The following is a 15,490-nucleotide window of genomic DNA, read 5'->3' on the forward strand; positions in this document are numbered from 1 at the left end:
TGTGTATTGGCTGAATAATGGACATCTATCCCTTTTGTGTGATCAACTTTTACTAATAAGATTTGGAGGTCGATAATGGAATAATAAGTCTATACCCATAACATTGAATTACATATTTTTATTAATATATAGAACATCTTGGCAGGTGGCTTTTTATCATAGTAAAGCCCATCAATACTTATATTCTACAATATGTTTTCCTTAGATTTCTGCCAAAGGGAATTTGATGATAAGTTAACATCTTACTCAATTATCTGCTACTGCTACAGACCAACAAGAATAAACTCAATTTAGCAGCATCAATGACTTTTACCCAGCGATGCTACTCCAGTCTTGAGATTCTTTCCAAACACTGTTTGCAGTACTTAAATAAAGGCTTTTCAGTTTCTCTGGAGTGGGCAATGACAGACACTGGAACTATGGTTTGAAAAAATCCTTTGTATATTTCGCACATGACCTAGTGCTGCTTAAAAGTGGCAGAACAACATAGTAATGACCACATTGGCATTCTATTGTAGCAAGGCATTTTGCAAATCGGCCTTTCACTTATTTAAGCTTTTGACTGTTAACGGATATTTCATTGTTATCAACAAAAAATATGCCCATGTCTAGACTGTTAGTTCAGTTCACTTCAGTTAATAATTTGTGGAAAGATGGAACTAACTGATCTCTTCAACAGCAGGCTTCCATAAATAAGGGAACAACAGAAGAATCCTTTCAAACATGGTAAAAAATATTTGAGACATGTGGAAGACATCTAATGCCGCATACACACGATCGGTCAAACCGATAAGAACGGTCTGATGGACCGTTTTCGACGGACCAAACGGATCGTGTGTGGGCCCCATCGGTTATTTATCCATAGGTTAAAAAAAGCAATCTTGTTTTAAAATTAACCGATGGATACCTAACCGATAGAAAAAAAAACCGATCGTTAGTAGGCACAACCATCAAGTCGACGCATGCTTGGAAGCATTGAACTTTGTTTTTTTTTCAGCACGTTGTTGTGTTTTACGTCACCGCGTTCTGACACGATCGTTTTTTTAACCGATGGTGTGTAGGCACGACTGACCATCAGTCAGCTTCATCGGTTAACCAATGAAAACGGTCCATCAGACCGTTCTCATCGGATGGACTGATCGTGTGTACGCGGCATTAGACTTTTTGACATGTTAGAACATACAAGTATTGAAATTAGTATTTACAGTCAGGTCCATAAATATTGGGACATCGACACAATTCTAATCTTTTTGGCTCTATACACCAACAAAATGGATTTGAAATGAAACGAACAAGATGTGCTTTAACTGCAGACTTTCAGCTTTAATTTGAGGGTATTTACATCCAAATCAGGTGAACAGTGTAGGAATTACAACAGTTTGTATATGTGCCTCCCACTTTTTAAGGGACCAAAAGTAATGGGACAATTGGCTGCTCAGCTGTTCAATGGCCAGGTGTGTGTTATTCCCTCATGATCCCATTTACAAGGAGCAGATAAAAGGTCCAGAGTACATTTCAAGTGTGCTATTTGCATTTGAAATCTGTTGCTGCCAAAGAGCTGCCACTATCAGTGAAGCAAGCCGTCATTAGGCTGACAAAAAAAAAAAAAAAAAACATCAGAGAGATAGCAAAAACATTAGGTGTGGCCAAATCAACTGTTTGGAACATCCTTAAAAAGAAAGAACGCACCGGTGAGCTCAGCAACACCAAAAGACCCGGAAGACCATGGAAAACAACTATGGGGGACGACCGAAGAATTCTTTCCCTGGTGAAGAAAACACCCTTCACAACAGTTGGCCAGATCAAGAACACTCTCCAGGAGGTAGGTGTATGTGTGTCAAAGTCATTAATCAAGAGAAGATTTCACCAGAGTGAGTACAGAGGGTTCACCACAAGATGTAAACCATTGGTGAGCCTCAAAAACAGGAAGGTCAGATTAGAGTTTGCCAAAAAACATCTTAAAAAGCCTTCACAGTTCTGGAACAACATTCTATGGACAGATGAGACCAAGATCAACTTGTACCAGAGTGATGGGAAGAGAAGTGTATGGAGAAGGAAAGGAACTGCTCATGATCCAAAGCATACCACCTCATCAGTGAAGCATGGTGGTGGTAGTGTCATGGCGTGGGCATGTATGGCTGCCAATGGAACTGGTTCTCTTGTATTTATTGATGATGTGACTGCTGACAAAAGCAGCAGGATGAATTCTGAAGTGTTTCGGGCAATATTATCTGCTTATATTCAGCCAAATGCTTCAGAACTCATTGGATGGCGCTTCACAGTGCAGATGGGCAATGACCCGAAGCATACTGTGAAAGCAACCAAAGAGTTATTTAAGGGAAAGAAGTGGAATGTTATGCAATGGCCAAGTCAATCACCTGACCTGAATCCGATTGAGCATGCATTTTACTTGCTGAAGACAAAACTGAAGGGAAAATGTCCCAAGAACAAGCAGGAACTGAAGACAGTTGCAGTAGAGGCCTGGCAGAGCATCACCAGGGATGAAACCCAGCGTCTGGTGATGTCTATGCATTCCAGACTTCAGGGTGTAATTTACTGCAAAGGATTTGCAACCAAGTATTAAAAAGTGAAAGTTTGATTTATGATTGTTAATCTGTCCTATTACTTTTGGTCCCTTAAAAAGTGGGAGGCACATATACAAACTGTTGTAATTCCTACACCGTTCACCTGATTTGGATGTAAATATCCTCAAATTAAAACTGAAAGTCTGCAGTTAAAGCACATCTTGTTGGTTTCATTTCAAATCCATTGTGGTGGTGTATAGAGCCAAAAAGATTAGAATTGTGTCAATGTCCCAATATTTATGGACCTAACTGTAGATAATATACTGCATAAATGGTTATGCTTTAATCAAATTTGCATTCACATATGGTATTAATCATTTCAGCCCCAGAGAATTTGGCTGCCAAATGACCGGGCCACTTTTTGCAATTCGGCACTGCTTTGCTTTAACTGACAATTGCGAGGTCGTGCGACGTGGCTCCCAAACAAAATTGACGTCCACTCGGGGGCAAGGAAGGGGTTAATTGTGTCCTAGGTAGTGATTCTAACTGTGTGGGGGCTGAGCTACCAGTGACACGACACTGATCACTGCTCCTGATTACCGGGAGCAGTAGATCAGTGTCCTGTCACAAGGTAGAACAGGGAGATGCCTTGTTTATACTGGCATCTACCCATTCTATGGTTCCGTGTCATGATCATGGGTACACCGGCGGATAACGAGTCCGCTGGTCCCGCGGTCATGGAGCTCGCAGCAGGGGCGCACACGAGCCCGCACGGCAGCAAATTCAAAGCAACATACATGTACGTTGCTTTGCAAAGTCGTGCCATTCTGCCAACGTATATCTACATGGCGCAGTCAGCAAGTGGTTAAAGTAAGCAAACTCTGCAACTCACATTTGCTTTATTTAATAATTTAACATTCTGCTGCAGTTTGAATTAAAGTGATTAAACTATCAGTTTTTTAAGCATTTTCATGAGCTGATATAAACACTTACTGAGTATACAGCTTCTTTATTCATTAATCCTTGTCTATGTTCCAGTTTAATCTGGTGCCATGATCACTGCACCAGGTTTCCTGTTTATTGGTGGCTCCTTTAACTTGAAGCATCATATGGAGCCTCCTTTGCATGCAGGGAATGGAAATGTGTCTCTACACAATCATGCATCAAACAGACTGTTTCGAGATTGCAATGTCCACTGATAACTCTTTCCTGTGACATTTAGGGACATTTAGGGAACATTTAGGGAAGCAACACAGAGAGCAGGAGCTAGCAACAAAGTTATAAACTACAAATGCTTGGGTAAGAATTAAAAAAAAATTGTTTACCATGAAATGTTTATTTTGCTGTACCTAATGTGTTAAAAAATAATAATAATTAAAAAAAACACCAAGGATTTAATACTACTTTATTTCCACACCATTAAACATGAACAATTTATATTAATCTGCCAAGTCAAACTTAAATTTCTTGTTTATTTTAATAATTTTTTTCCTGATTGCAAATAACTTATTCCTGTTGTGTTTCCCATTTTTAGGTCTAATCATTACATGTAATAATTGCTTACAATCATGGCACTCAGTGGTGCATTTAAGGCAGTCACTAAAACCCCGGGGCTAATTATTTGGAGAGTTGAGGTAAGAAGAAGAGATGAGGTAAACGTGTTTACATTATGAAAATCCAATGAAATTGTTCTTTTAGACGTTTTTTTTGCAAACTTCCAACAGTTGCATTATTTTTTAATAACAATTGTGGACATGCATATGCAAATTTTGTAATCAGTAATCTTGTAACTTTGCTGCTGGATGCAGAAGGGCTCAGGGAACAGGGGTGTCTGTATTGAGAAACCATAGAATCCAGCACTTGATACCGGGCCCATAGTATATACTGAACATCACAGCACCAGTGATGTGGTATTCAGTACACATTTATAAATCTACTGGTAAATGTAGGTACTATTGCTGGAATCTCCTAATTTCTACTGACATTTATCTTATGCTTTTTCAGTTCAGGTAATGTACCACTGGTGAATGTTTAGCCCAGGGGTGGCCAACCAGTGGCCCGGGGGCCACATATGGCCCGCGGAGCCCTCTGATGTGGCCTGCGGAGCCCTTTGATGTGGCCTGCGGAGCCCTCTGATGTGGCCCACAACCTCCTGCTCTGGAATGGTGGGTTGGCAAGCCCAGATCGCAGGTTGCGACCCGCCATACCAAAGCATCAGTGTTGTGAATAAAGCTGGTGGTAGAGGAAGAAAGCGGCTGCGGAGCAGATCCCCCCAAACCGATGCTTCCTCTGCAGCGTCAGCTTTTGCCACAGGTGGAGTCTATGGCAAAGTTCAGCTAACCCACACAATAGACACAGGTGCACTACGCTGCACCTGTGGTGTGGGTAAACCACAGCGCATCAATGTGAAAGCAGCCTTAGGACCTTTTCACACGATCAGCCCGACCAAATGGGACCCTCAATCCACCTCTATAGAGCGACAGATGTCTGTTTACGCCGGCCTACTTCAAATCCGAAAAACAGCAGGGAATTTTCTCCTTCCACCTTCCATCTGGGCGGATCGGAGGGCCTATAGAGTAGCCGTGACCTGTCATCCGCCCGCTCCGCTCATTGTGGCCCTCGACTGGTTACCAAGTTGCTTAAGTGGCCCTCGCTCTTCAAAAGGTTGGGCACCCCTGGTTTAGCCCAATAAATGTGCCTATGGAGCTCTCCATAGTGCTGAAACTGGTACCTGTACAAAAAATGGACATGCTCCAATGCCTTTATTTATATCAGTACAGAATACCAGGTAGTATGCAGGCTGGCATACCAGTGAGTATATGGGCTATGTGTATATGTCCCCATGCCCCTTAGGACAACCACTTAGGCACCAGAGGTGCAGAGGAGCCTGGTAACCATCACAATATTGTTGTTTTGGGAGAAATACACCTTCTTTGGGTATCCCTTGTAAATTACCCTGCAATAATACAAGGTATGCAAACTGATGTTAGAATGATATCATAGGTAAGCCCTTTTAACAAGTTAAAATGAACAACCATCAAAAAGCCATAGCCCCTCTCTAGTATTCCACATGCTGCATGACTACTGTACTCTTATGCCGCGTACACACAATCAGAAATTCCGACAAGAAAAGTAAGATGTGAGCTTTTGGTCAGAAATTCCGACCGTGTGTCAGCTCCATCAGAAGTTTTCTGTCAGAATTTCCGGCAAGAAAAATTTGAGAGCTGGTTCTCAAATTTTCAGACGGGAAAAGTTCCCATTGGAAATTCCGATCGTCTGTATGCAATTCCGACACGTAAAAAGACACGCATGCTCAGAATCAAGCAAAAGAGCCGAACTGCCTATTGAACTTCATTGATCTCGGCTCGTTGTGTTGTACGTCACCAAGTTCTACACGGTCGGGAATTTTCTGACTGGATTTGTGTGACCGTGTGTATGCAAGACAAGTTTGAGCGAAATTCCGTCCATCCAAGGTTTTTCTGATGGAAATTTCGATCGTGTGTACGCGGTATTACTTGTAATGACCACATTTTTTTTCTTTATGTCCCTGTGCCAAAATTCTGAACTCTTGTGTGCTTCCTTAGATTCTCTCTCAGCCCGATCAGTCAAACATCAAAGTGTATATAAAGTCAACGTACTTTTTTTTTTTGTAGAGCAGGAAAGGGTTAGGCCGCGTACACACGGTCGTTTTAAACCGATGAGAATGGTCCGACGGGCCATTTCCATTGGTTCACCGCTGAAGTGGCCTGATGGTCTGATGTGCGTACACACCATCGTTCCAAAAACCGATCGGGTCAGAACGCGGTAACGTCAAACACACAACGTGCTGAATAAAACAAAATTCAATGCTTCAAGCATGCGTCGACTTGATTCTGAGCATGCGCGGGTTTTGAACCAATGCTTTCTGTACTAACCATCGGTTTGGACCGATCAGGCAGCGGTCCATCGGTTCGATTTTAAAGCATGTTTTAAAATTTTGGACCGAAGGACAACAGACCGATGGGCTATACACACGGTCGGTTTGGACCGATGCAACTGAACCTCGGTCCATTCCATTCCATTCCATTATTGCTGTCTGTATTCTGCTGGGGATAGTCACTCTTTCTATTTCTCATGGTGGCCATAGTCATTAAAGGGGTTGTAAAGGTAAAAAAAAATTCCCCTAAATAGCTTCCTTTACCTTAGTACAATCCTCCTTTACTTACCTCATCCTTCGATTTTGCTTTTAAATGTCCTTATTTCTTCTGAGAAATTCTCACTTCCTGTTCTTCTGTCTGTAACTCCACACAGTAATGCAAGGCTTTCTCCCTGGTGTGGGGTGTCGTGCTCACCCCCTCCCTTGAGGGGGAAGGGGCGAGCAGGAGAGTCAGGACGCCCACTAACACACAGCTCCTTTTTCTATCTGCAACGTAGAGGGCGTGCTGACTCTCCTGCTCGCCCCCTCAAGGGAGGGGGCGAGCACGACATTCCACACCAGGGAGAAAGCCTCGCATTACTGTGTGGAGTTACAGACAGAAGAACTGAAAGTGAGGATTTCTCAGAAGAAATAAGGACAATAAAAAGCAAAATTGAAGGATGAGGTAAGTGAAGGAGGACTGCACTAAGGTAAAGGAAGCTATTTAGGGGAAAACATTTTTTACCTTTACAACCCCATTAAGAAAGTGAAATCCAAACTTTGAGTCGCCAGAAGAGATAAAGAAAACCCCCAATTGGGTACACTATTTCCAGTGAATAGTCTCTAGGACTGGAATTTTGTTTACTTTGGAGAGATGTTCTTGCATTTCCTGTTGTGTTTCCAAGACAGGAAGTGAAGTAGAATCTCCCTGTAGGGAAACAGACAGCAAAAAGTAACCTTCTGGGGTTGTTTAAGGAGAGTTTTGCCCAAATCTATTTTTGGCTATACTTCTCTTATGAATCACAAAAGTGCAGTTCATTCTGCTCTCCTGTGACCTATTTACAGCCACTGTCAGCTGACGTCACTCAGTTGGTCAAGGCTGGGGAAAGATCCTGAATTTTCAGTCAGGTTCCACCCAGATGCTTGGAACGGTAGCTGGCTCAGCCTCTCAGCTGTGCTGCTGATAGACTGGTCCACACACTCCCTTCCCTCCCCAGCCCAGGGCTCCACTGGGTGCTGGAGGGACAGAGCAGAGAGCCGTGACTGACAGGTGCCAGCTCTCTGCTCATAGAGGAGGGGAGAACTGAGTGATCAGCAGTTTATTCTCGCACTTGTCAGTGCAGAGGCAGAAGGGGACAGATCCACAACCATGGGCGTCCGCTGAACTGTTTTCAGGGGGGGGGGCATCAATTTAAGGTCATCCATGCTCGGTCCCTTTTTGACAATGTCATGAATGGGAGGGGCTTAGTCATTATCACATAAAGCGCAGGCTTGCAAAGGTTTGAGAAACCTGATGCAATTATCAAGCAACTAGCAACTTTGAATAACAATATCATAAAAAATGGGGCCCCCCAAGGAAATAACAACCCCCTCCCCCTCTCTGTCAGCTGGAGCTAGAAGAGAGAGACAGCGTCTCTAATTGGATTCGCTGTGCCGTCGCCTTGCTTCCTGCCCGCTGTTTTTCTCACCAAGGATCATGGCACTGATTTCTAGGGGGAGGAAAGCGCCCTCCCTTGCCCTATGGAGCGGACGCCCATGTCCACAACCAGATCAATGCTGCATCCACCTAGGTGACTATAAGGGGTTTTTATTTGTAAACCCACGCTTCTCTTTTAACCCTTCCTTATTCTATTTAAAACTGAAAAAAAAAAATTGGCTCAACACAAACTTTAAATCATGACAGCACTAAAGACTGAGACATATAGAGATCCTGTCAAAGTAAACATTTTTCTTTGTATTACATTTTGTAGAAAATGGACCTTGTGGTGGTGCCACCGAAAGCCCATGGGAACTTCTATGAGGGAGACTGCTACCTCTTACTGTATGTAAGTGTTTGTAGGCTAAGCACAAATTGTATTCAGAACTGTCCTTGGCTTGTTGTATAATGGATGAAAGGTAAAAGCATGATAATCTTTATATACACGAATGAACAGGAAGTCAATATAAACAATAGGCGAGGCTCAAGGTAAGCAAATACTATAAAGTGCCAACAAAGCTCTTAGCCAGCGATCGCAACCTTGGGTAAAAGCAAGGCTAAAGCTGCATGTTGTCCTAAAGCAACTGCAGGCCATTTGTTTTCTGACAATATTTCCCAATTTAATTTTAAAAATTAATAATTTGCATTTCAACATAAGAAATGGAAACATTCATTGATTTTGTTTTTCTTGCATTTATAGACAAAAAAATCTGGCAACAACCTGCTTTATGATATCCACTACTGGATTGGTAATGACTCTTCCCAAGATGAGCAGGGGTCAGCGGCCATATACACCATCCAGCTGGATGACCACCTGGGAGGAGGTCCTGTGCAGCATCGGGAGGTCCAGGGATATGAATCAGACTCCTTTAAAGGGTACTTCAAGCAGGGCATCATGTAAGTACAATTGGCACCCAGCCTTGGTGGACTGATTAAATATTTTTAAGTGCAGTAAAAATAATTTAGCCCTCTCTGCTCTGCTCAACTTTTCTTCTCCACTCCTAGGTAAAAAAAGGAGTATCAGGAGGGGTGAAGTGACATTAAATTCTGGTTTAGAGAATAATTATTTTCAAGTATGTATTGTTAATCAAAACAGTACCTTAGTACCAATATTAGTACCTACTATTGCTCTCAGATCTTTTTCAATTTTTTTTTTTTGCTGCTAGGATCTGGGGGCCAGATCCACAGCCCCGCAGCGCAACGTAATTTAACTGATTTAAGTTACACTGCCCCAAATTTCCTAAGTTAGGTATCGATCCACAACACACTTACCTGGAAATTTGCGGCGGTGTAACTCAAATCCGTCCGGCGCAAGGCGTTCCTAATCTAATGGGGCGAGTCCCATTTAAATTAGGCGCGCTCCCGCGCCGGACGTACTGCGCATGCTTGTGACGCAAATTTCCCGACGTGCTTTGCGCGACGTGACGTCATTTTTTCATCGGGCGGCGCGTAGCGTATTTCCGTATTCCCGTACGGCTTACGCAATCGACGTAAAATAAAAAAATTTGACGCGGGAAAGACGGCCATACTTTACACAGCAGTACGCCTGCTGTGTAAAAGTAGGGCTGGTTTACAAAAGTGTAACTAAGCGACGGGAAACTAACTTAGCGGCGACGTAGCGAACGCGAAAAAGCTTTGAGGATCGATGCAACTCCTCATTAGCATACCCGACGCGTAATTTCGACGATGAATGCCCCCAGCGGCGGTCGCGGTACTGCATCTTAAGATCCGGCAGTGTAAAACTATTACACCTGCCGGATCTTCTGTCTATCTCTTGGAAACTGATTCTGTGGATCAGTTCCAAAGATAGAAACAGGGATACGACGGCGTATCAGTAGATACGCTGGCGTATCCCTTTTGAGGATCTGGCCCTGGATTCCTGCTAGAGAGTGTATGTAGTAATGTAGCCACACTCTCCTTCTTTCCCCTGGGATGGTCTGTGAAATTTATAGTGTGCATAGAGAAGTGCACAAGACTGCAACTAATGTGCCTTGCTCATTCCAAACAAAGGGAAGTGATAGGGAAAAGGAGTGGTTCCGGAGCTCACAGAGGACATTACAAGCCCCCATCATCCGCCTTGAACCGACGTATTACTTGTAGTAATCACCATCCCCATATGGTGAGGTATCAGTTGGCTTCTCAGTAAAATAATGTATTGCTGTTGAAATTCAACTTTCAACAAAGGCTGCTGGCCTCTTCCCTTCCATTATAATGCCACGCTGGCAACTTACATAAAGTGTATGTGTAAAGAGAGAGCCCTCCTTCAATCTAATGACCAAGAGCTTGTGGAGGAGGGAATGTAACAAACATAGTCATATATTGTGTTTCAAATATTTTATTGAATTTTATAATTATCAACAAAATTCCATTAACAGAGCATGTACAATGATATAATATAAATAGATATTCCATTAACAGAACATGTGCAATAGTATAATAGAAAAAGGTGTAATCATTCAGGAAAGTAACTCTTATAAATGTAAATGAAAATAGATAACCTAGCGGATTGTAGGATAAGATTATGTAACATGAAATGTCATAATCATAGCTTCATGGCAGCTATATGACGACAAGTAGTTGAGAAATCAAGTTGATTGAAATAATATAATATAATAATGTCATCTATTAATAGAATAGATAGTTATATATTGTATATGATTTCCAAAAAGTTTATATACCAAAATATGTATACCTAATGTAATGTTCAATCCTACGTTAATATCTTTACCAAGAAATATTACAGTAGAAAGAACATACTTTATGGACTCTTTAAATCTCACTAGGAATATTGCATAAGAAACAATTTTCTCAAGTTTGAATTCTGAATAGGGAGGGGTTGGACGAGCAAATGCCCAATCAATACCATCTGTAAAGACCTTATAGCTTTTAGAAAATATATGTATTTTCACATAGACTTCTCTAATGTCTGTTTGTTTTACTTTCCTTAATATTGAACAAATAAAAATATAATTCAATAGATCCTAAGGTCCATACAATCATACATATTTGTATTGTTAATAATCAGATATTCGATTAAAGGGGGCTTCTAACACACTGTGCAGATTTTAATTATAAAGGGCCAGATCCACGTAGATCTGCGTAATTTTAAATGGGCGTAGCGTATCGTAGTAACGCTACGCCGCTGCAACTTTGAGAGGCAAGTGCTGTATTCACAAAGCACTTGCCTCTAAAGTTACAGCGGCGTAGCGTAAATCTGTCGGCGTAAGGGCGCGGAATTCAAATGACAAAGATGTGGGCGTGTTTTATGTTAATTCTACTTGACCCCACGTAAATTACGTTTTTTTTAAACGTAGCATGCATCGTCTGTGGGGGTATCCCAGTGCGCATGCTCAAAATCACGTTGCAAATAGTCAATGCTTTCGACTTGAACGTAATTCACCCAAAGCCCTATTCGCGAACCTTTTACGCAAACGACGCTGGCCCGACGTCCATACTTAACATTGGCTGCGCCTCATAAAGCAGGGGTAACGTTACGCCGGAAAAAGCCTAAAGTAAACGGCGTATCTGTACTGCTATGGCTGGGCGTACGTTCGGGAATTGGCGTATCTAGCTGATTTACATATTCTAGGCGTAAATCAGCGTACACGCCCCTAGCGGCCAGCGTAAATATGCAGTTAAGATACGACGCCGTAGGCGACTTACGCTGGTCGTATCTTAGCAAAATTCTGGCGTATCTTGTTTTCTGAATACAGAAAAAAGATACACCGGAGCATCCTAGAAGTTACGCGGCGTATCAATAGATACGCTAGCGTAACTTCTTTGTGGATCCGGGCCAAAATGTTTAGTACACTGTGATTCTTTGTGATCTGACCATTCTTAGACAATTTCTGGATCTAGAGTTGTTCTTTACTATTTCAGTTACAAGAAAGGTGGTGTGGCATCTGGTATGAAACATGTGGATACGAACACATATGATGTGAAGAGGCTTCTTCATGTTAAGGGAAAACGGAGTGTCACAGCTACCGAGGTAATTCTCCGCACCTACAGCTGCATTCAGCAATCCATTAGCTGTCCATCTTGGTTATGTCTGTGGCATGATTGTCTTGCATAAAATTGTGAAAACTGGACGTAGACCCTGGAAGTCATAAAGACTTTTGTGGATACCGGTTAGAAATCTGTCTTGTATTAGTGCAACGAATGGCAGAATTTGTGAAAGATTCATGTACATGTCAGTAAGATGTATATCAGGGGTCTTCAAACTTTCTAAGCAGGGGGCTGTCCTTCAGGCTTTAGGGGGGCCAAACCGTGGCCATTAGGAGTGGAAAATGACCCAGCATCAGTGCCCCATCATTGGTTTTAATAGGAGGAATAGTGCCAGGGGGAATGATTACAGGTGAGTAAGCGCTTCCACCTTCTCACACCCCAGGGGGAATGGTGCTCCATCATTGGTGTCAGTTGGTGGAATAGTGGCCCAGAGGGCCAGATAAAGGCAAGGAAAGGGCCACATCTGGCTCCCGGGCCACAGTTTGGAAACCACTGATGTATATGAATCTGCTGTTGCTTTGACAGAACTGTTGCAAGCGCCTCACTTGTGAAGTGCTGCAGTTTTACAGGCAGAGAAGCTATTTGGAGAAGTAATTTGGAACAATAATGGAAACGTACCAACTAACTCAAATTGGACCGTCACTGTAATGCCTCTTACACATGGCCAGTTCTCCCGTCGGGAAAACTGCCATGACAGCTTTTGGCCGGGAAAACTGGCCGTGTGTATGCTCCATGGCAGTTTTTCCGACAGGAAAAAATGAGAACATGTCCTCTTTTTTCCTGCCGGATTCCCGGCAGTCTTTTTCCCGGCAGTTTTTCTATGGGGAAAGCCTGCGGTGGAGCATATACATGGCTGGGTTTCCCGACCAAAGCTCTCATGGCAGTTTTCCTGCCAGGAAAACCGTTCGTGTGTAGGGGGAAAAAGCTACCAAGCAGGTTCCTGGTTTTCCCTGTGGTTTTCCTGGCGGACTTTTACAAGGCATAAAAAATTGTCCTCTTCTCCATTCAACCCTCCCCAATCCACAAGTTTAAAATACCATTTTTTTTCAATCGGCCTTGCCTTCCACCGACGTTCTTGTCTAGGTGAGAATGATGTGTCCCATATGTGTCCCTGCTCCCACAGCCTCCGTAAGTGGTTGTAAAGGCATTCTAAACAGTAAGGTAAAGAACCTTCTGCATGCAACTCACCCAAGCCCCCCTAAATACATACCCAGGCCCGATCTGAGACCAACGATGCACACAATATCCAAGGCCCTCTCAGCTATCTTGCTCCTCATTGGCTCAGATACAGCAGCAGGAGCCAGTGGCTCTCACTGCCAGCATTTAGAGCCAGTGACGAGGGAGTAGGGGGGCAGGGCTGAGCCCCACTCTGTGTGTCTTATGAGCATGCAGAAGTGCACCCATAGTAAGCGGCTTGCTAAGGGGACACTTGGCAGGGAGGTGAAGCCCAAAGCTCTTGTGGGGAACCCATGAAGAGAAGATTTGGATCTGCTCTGTGCAAAACCATTGAACAGAGCAGGTAAGTATAACATTTTGATATTTAATAAAAAAAAAAAACTAGCTGTTACAATCACTTTACGTTACAATCACTGGACATTACAATACAGAGCGGCTGTAGGGTGGAGCTGCATGCGTCATTGGGGACCAGCTGAACAGCTGGGCTCTCAATGACAGCTTGCTATGAGGGCACTCAGAAGTCACATCATTTTTAACGTTGCACAGATGGTGTCGATTTAGTTTGGGGTGCTATTCAGGTCAAATAATGTAATGTACATTGTAGAAACATGATTGTTCTCACAATGCATAGATTTGAATGGGCCCTTAGTTTGCTAGCAATTTTTTTTATTTTTTTTTCACTTTCCCCAATGCCTCACTGTCACATGGAAGGCTTCCCCTTTCTCACCAATTTGGTAAAAGACCATGGGGACCACAATTACTTAAAGAGTTATTAGCCTTTTTTCAACCTTATTCCTAAATAAGTGCAGCAACATAAAGAAATCAACCAGAATTCACTCTTCCAATGTCGGACCAGCATAGGATTAGACATGTGCAATTTTTTTAGTTACGAATACGTTTTCCGTCAATTTTTGTTATTTTAGTTGATTCGTTAACATACAAATGAACGAACGGTTTAGCGCAATTAATAACGATATTTTCAAAATAACGAATATGGAAAACAACGAAGATACGAAAGGAGAAAGAAACGAAAACATAGAAACAACGAAAATACCGAACCCCAAAAAAAAAAATAACTACGAAAAACAAAATTAACGAAAATGCAAACTTACTAATATTTGAAGACCGAAAAGAAAACAACCGAAATGCCGAACAAAGAATAAAAAACTAAAATCAAAACTAATGAAAAATAAATTACGAATCTTCGGAAAACGGAAATGAAAACAACGAAAATACGAAATAATGTAAATTAGCTTTCGTTAGTACTGAAATATTTCTGGACATTGACCAATAGCCACTGAGCGCTGTCCCTTTCCTCTCAAGAGGTTTGTTCCTTCCCCCAATGAGCTTCTTTCTCATTACCTCCTGGCTCCTTGTGTCTTTTTCTGTGTTAGACTGCAGTGCATCTAATTTCTAGATTTGTATTTGTAATATCTGACATATTTTAGTTTTCTTCTACGTCAGACTTCATTCTAGACAGGGTGTGTGTGCTAACTAAGACAGTCAAGTCAATCACAGTAAAGTATGAATTACAAAATTACGACGAGTAGCGTGTCGAATAAACGTAAAATGTATTCTAACAGAATTACGAATGCAATAAAATCTACAAAAGTAAGTTTTTACAATCAAAGGAAATTAGACACGAAAATACGAACGATCATAAAGCAACGAAGATATATTTTTTATGAAAATACGAACACGGCATGATGGAAAATATAATGTAAATACGGATAGCAAAACAACGAAAATTAAACCAACGTAAAAACGAAGGAACGAATAAAATCATTTTAAAAATACGAACGCGGCAGAATACAAAATATAACGAAAATATTAATCTCGATTCAACGAAAAATAAACTAACAGAAAAAAACGGAGACGGAAAAAAAAGTGTTACGAAAATACTAAAGAGTACGAAAACGATAACCAACGTCTTACGAAATTACGACTCGTTACGAATCACGATAAACGAACAGAAATAAACAAAAAATGTTGCTGTGCACATGTCTACATAGGATAGATTTTGATAGTTATCGTTGATTACTGCACTTAAAAATAAGAACACTTTGTTGAATAAGGCCTTTGTAGTGCCAGCAGGAGGATCCATAGTTACATGAAATTCCAGATGCTTATTTACAATGTACAAAAGTCCTCCTGTGCGGTTGCATGAAACTGACTGATAATGTAAAAAAAGAT

The 15,490-nt window shown here is 41.9% G+C and overlaps 1 protein-coding gene across 2 annotated transcripts in view; it reads left to right on the forward strand.

Annotated features, from left to right (window-relative positions):
- AVIL (advillin) overlaps positions 1 to 15,490 on the forward strand; it is a 97,004-nt gene that overhangs the window by 51,788 nt on the left and 29,726 nt on the right. For both annotated transcript variants that reach the window (XM_040340859.1, XM_040340860.1), the window contains exons 2-5: positions 4,060 to 4,159; positions 8,391 to 8,465; positions 8,817 to 9,013; positions 11,996 to 12,104. In XM_040340859.1, the coding sequence (XP_040196793.1) occupies positions 4,094 to 4,159; positions 8,391 to 8,465; positions 8,817 to 9,013; positions 11,996 to 12,104 (447 nt within the window). In that variant the 5' untranslated portion in view covers positions 4,060 to 4,093. The remainder of the gene's footprint in view (positions 1 to 4,059; positions 4,160 to 8,390; positions 8,466 to 8,816; positions 9,014 to 11,995; positions 12,105 to 15,490) is intronic.

Source organism: Rana temporaria, chromosome 2 (assembly GCF_905171775.1).
Source record: "Rana temporaria chromosome 2, aRanTem1.1, whole genome shotgun sequence".
Lineage (NCBI taxonomy): Eukaryota > Metazoa > Chordata > Amphibia > Anura > Ranidae > Rana > Rana temporaria.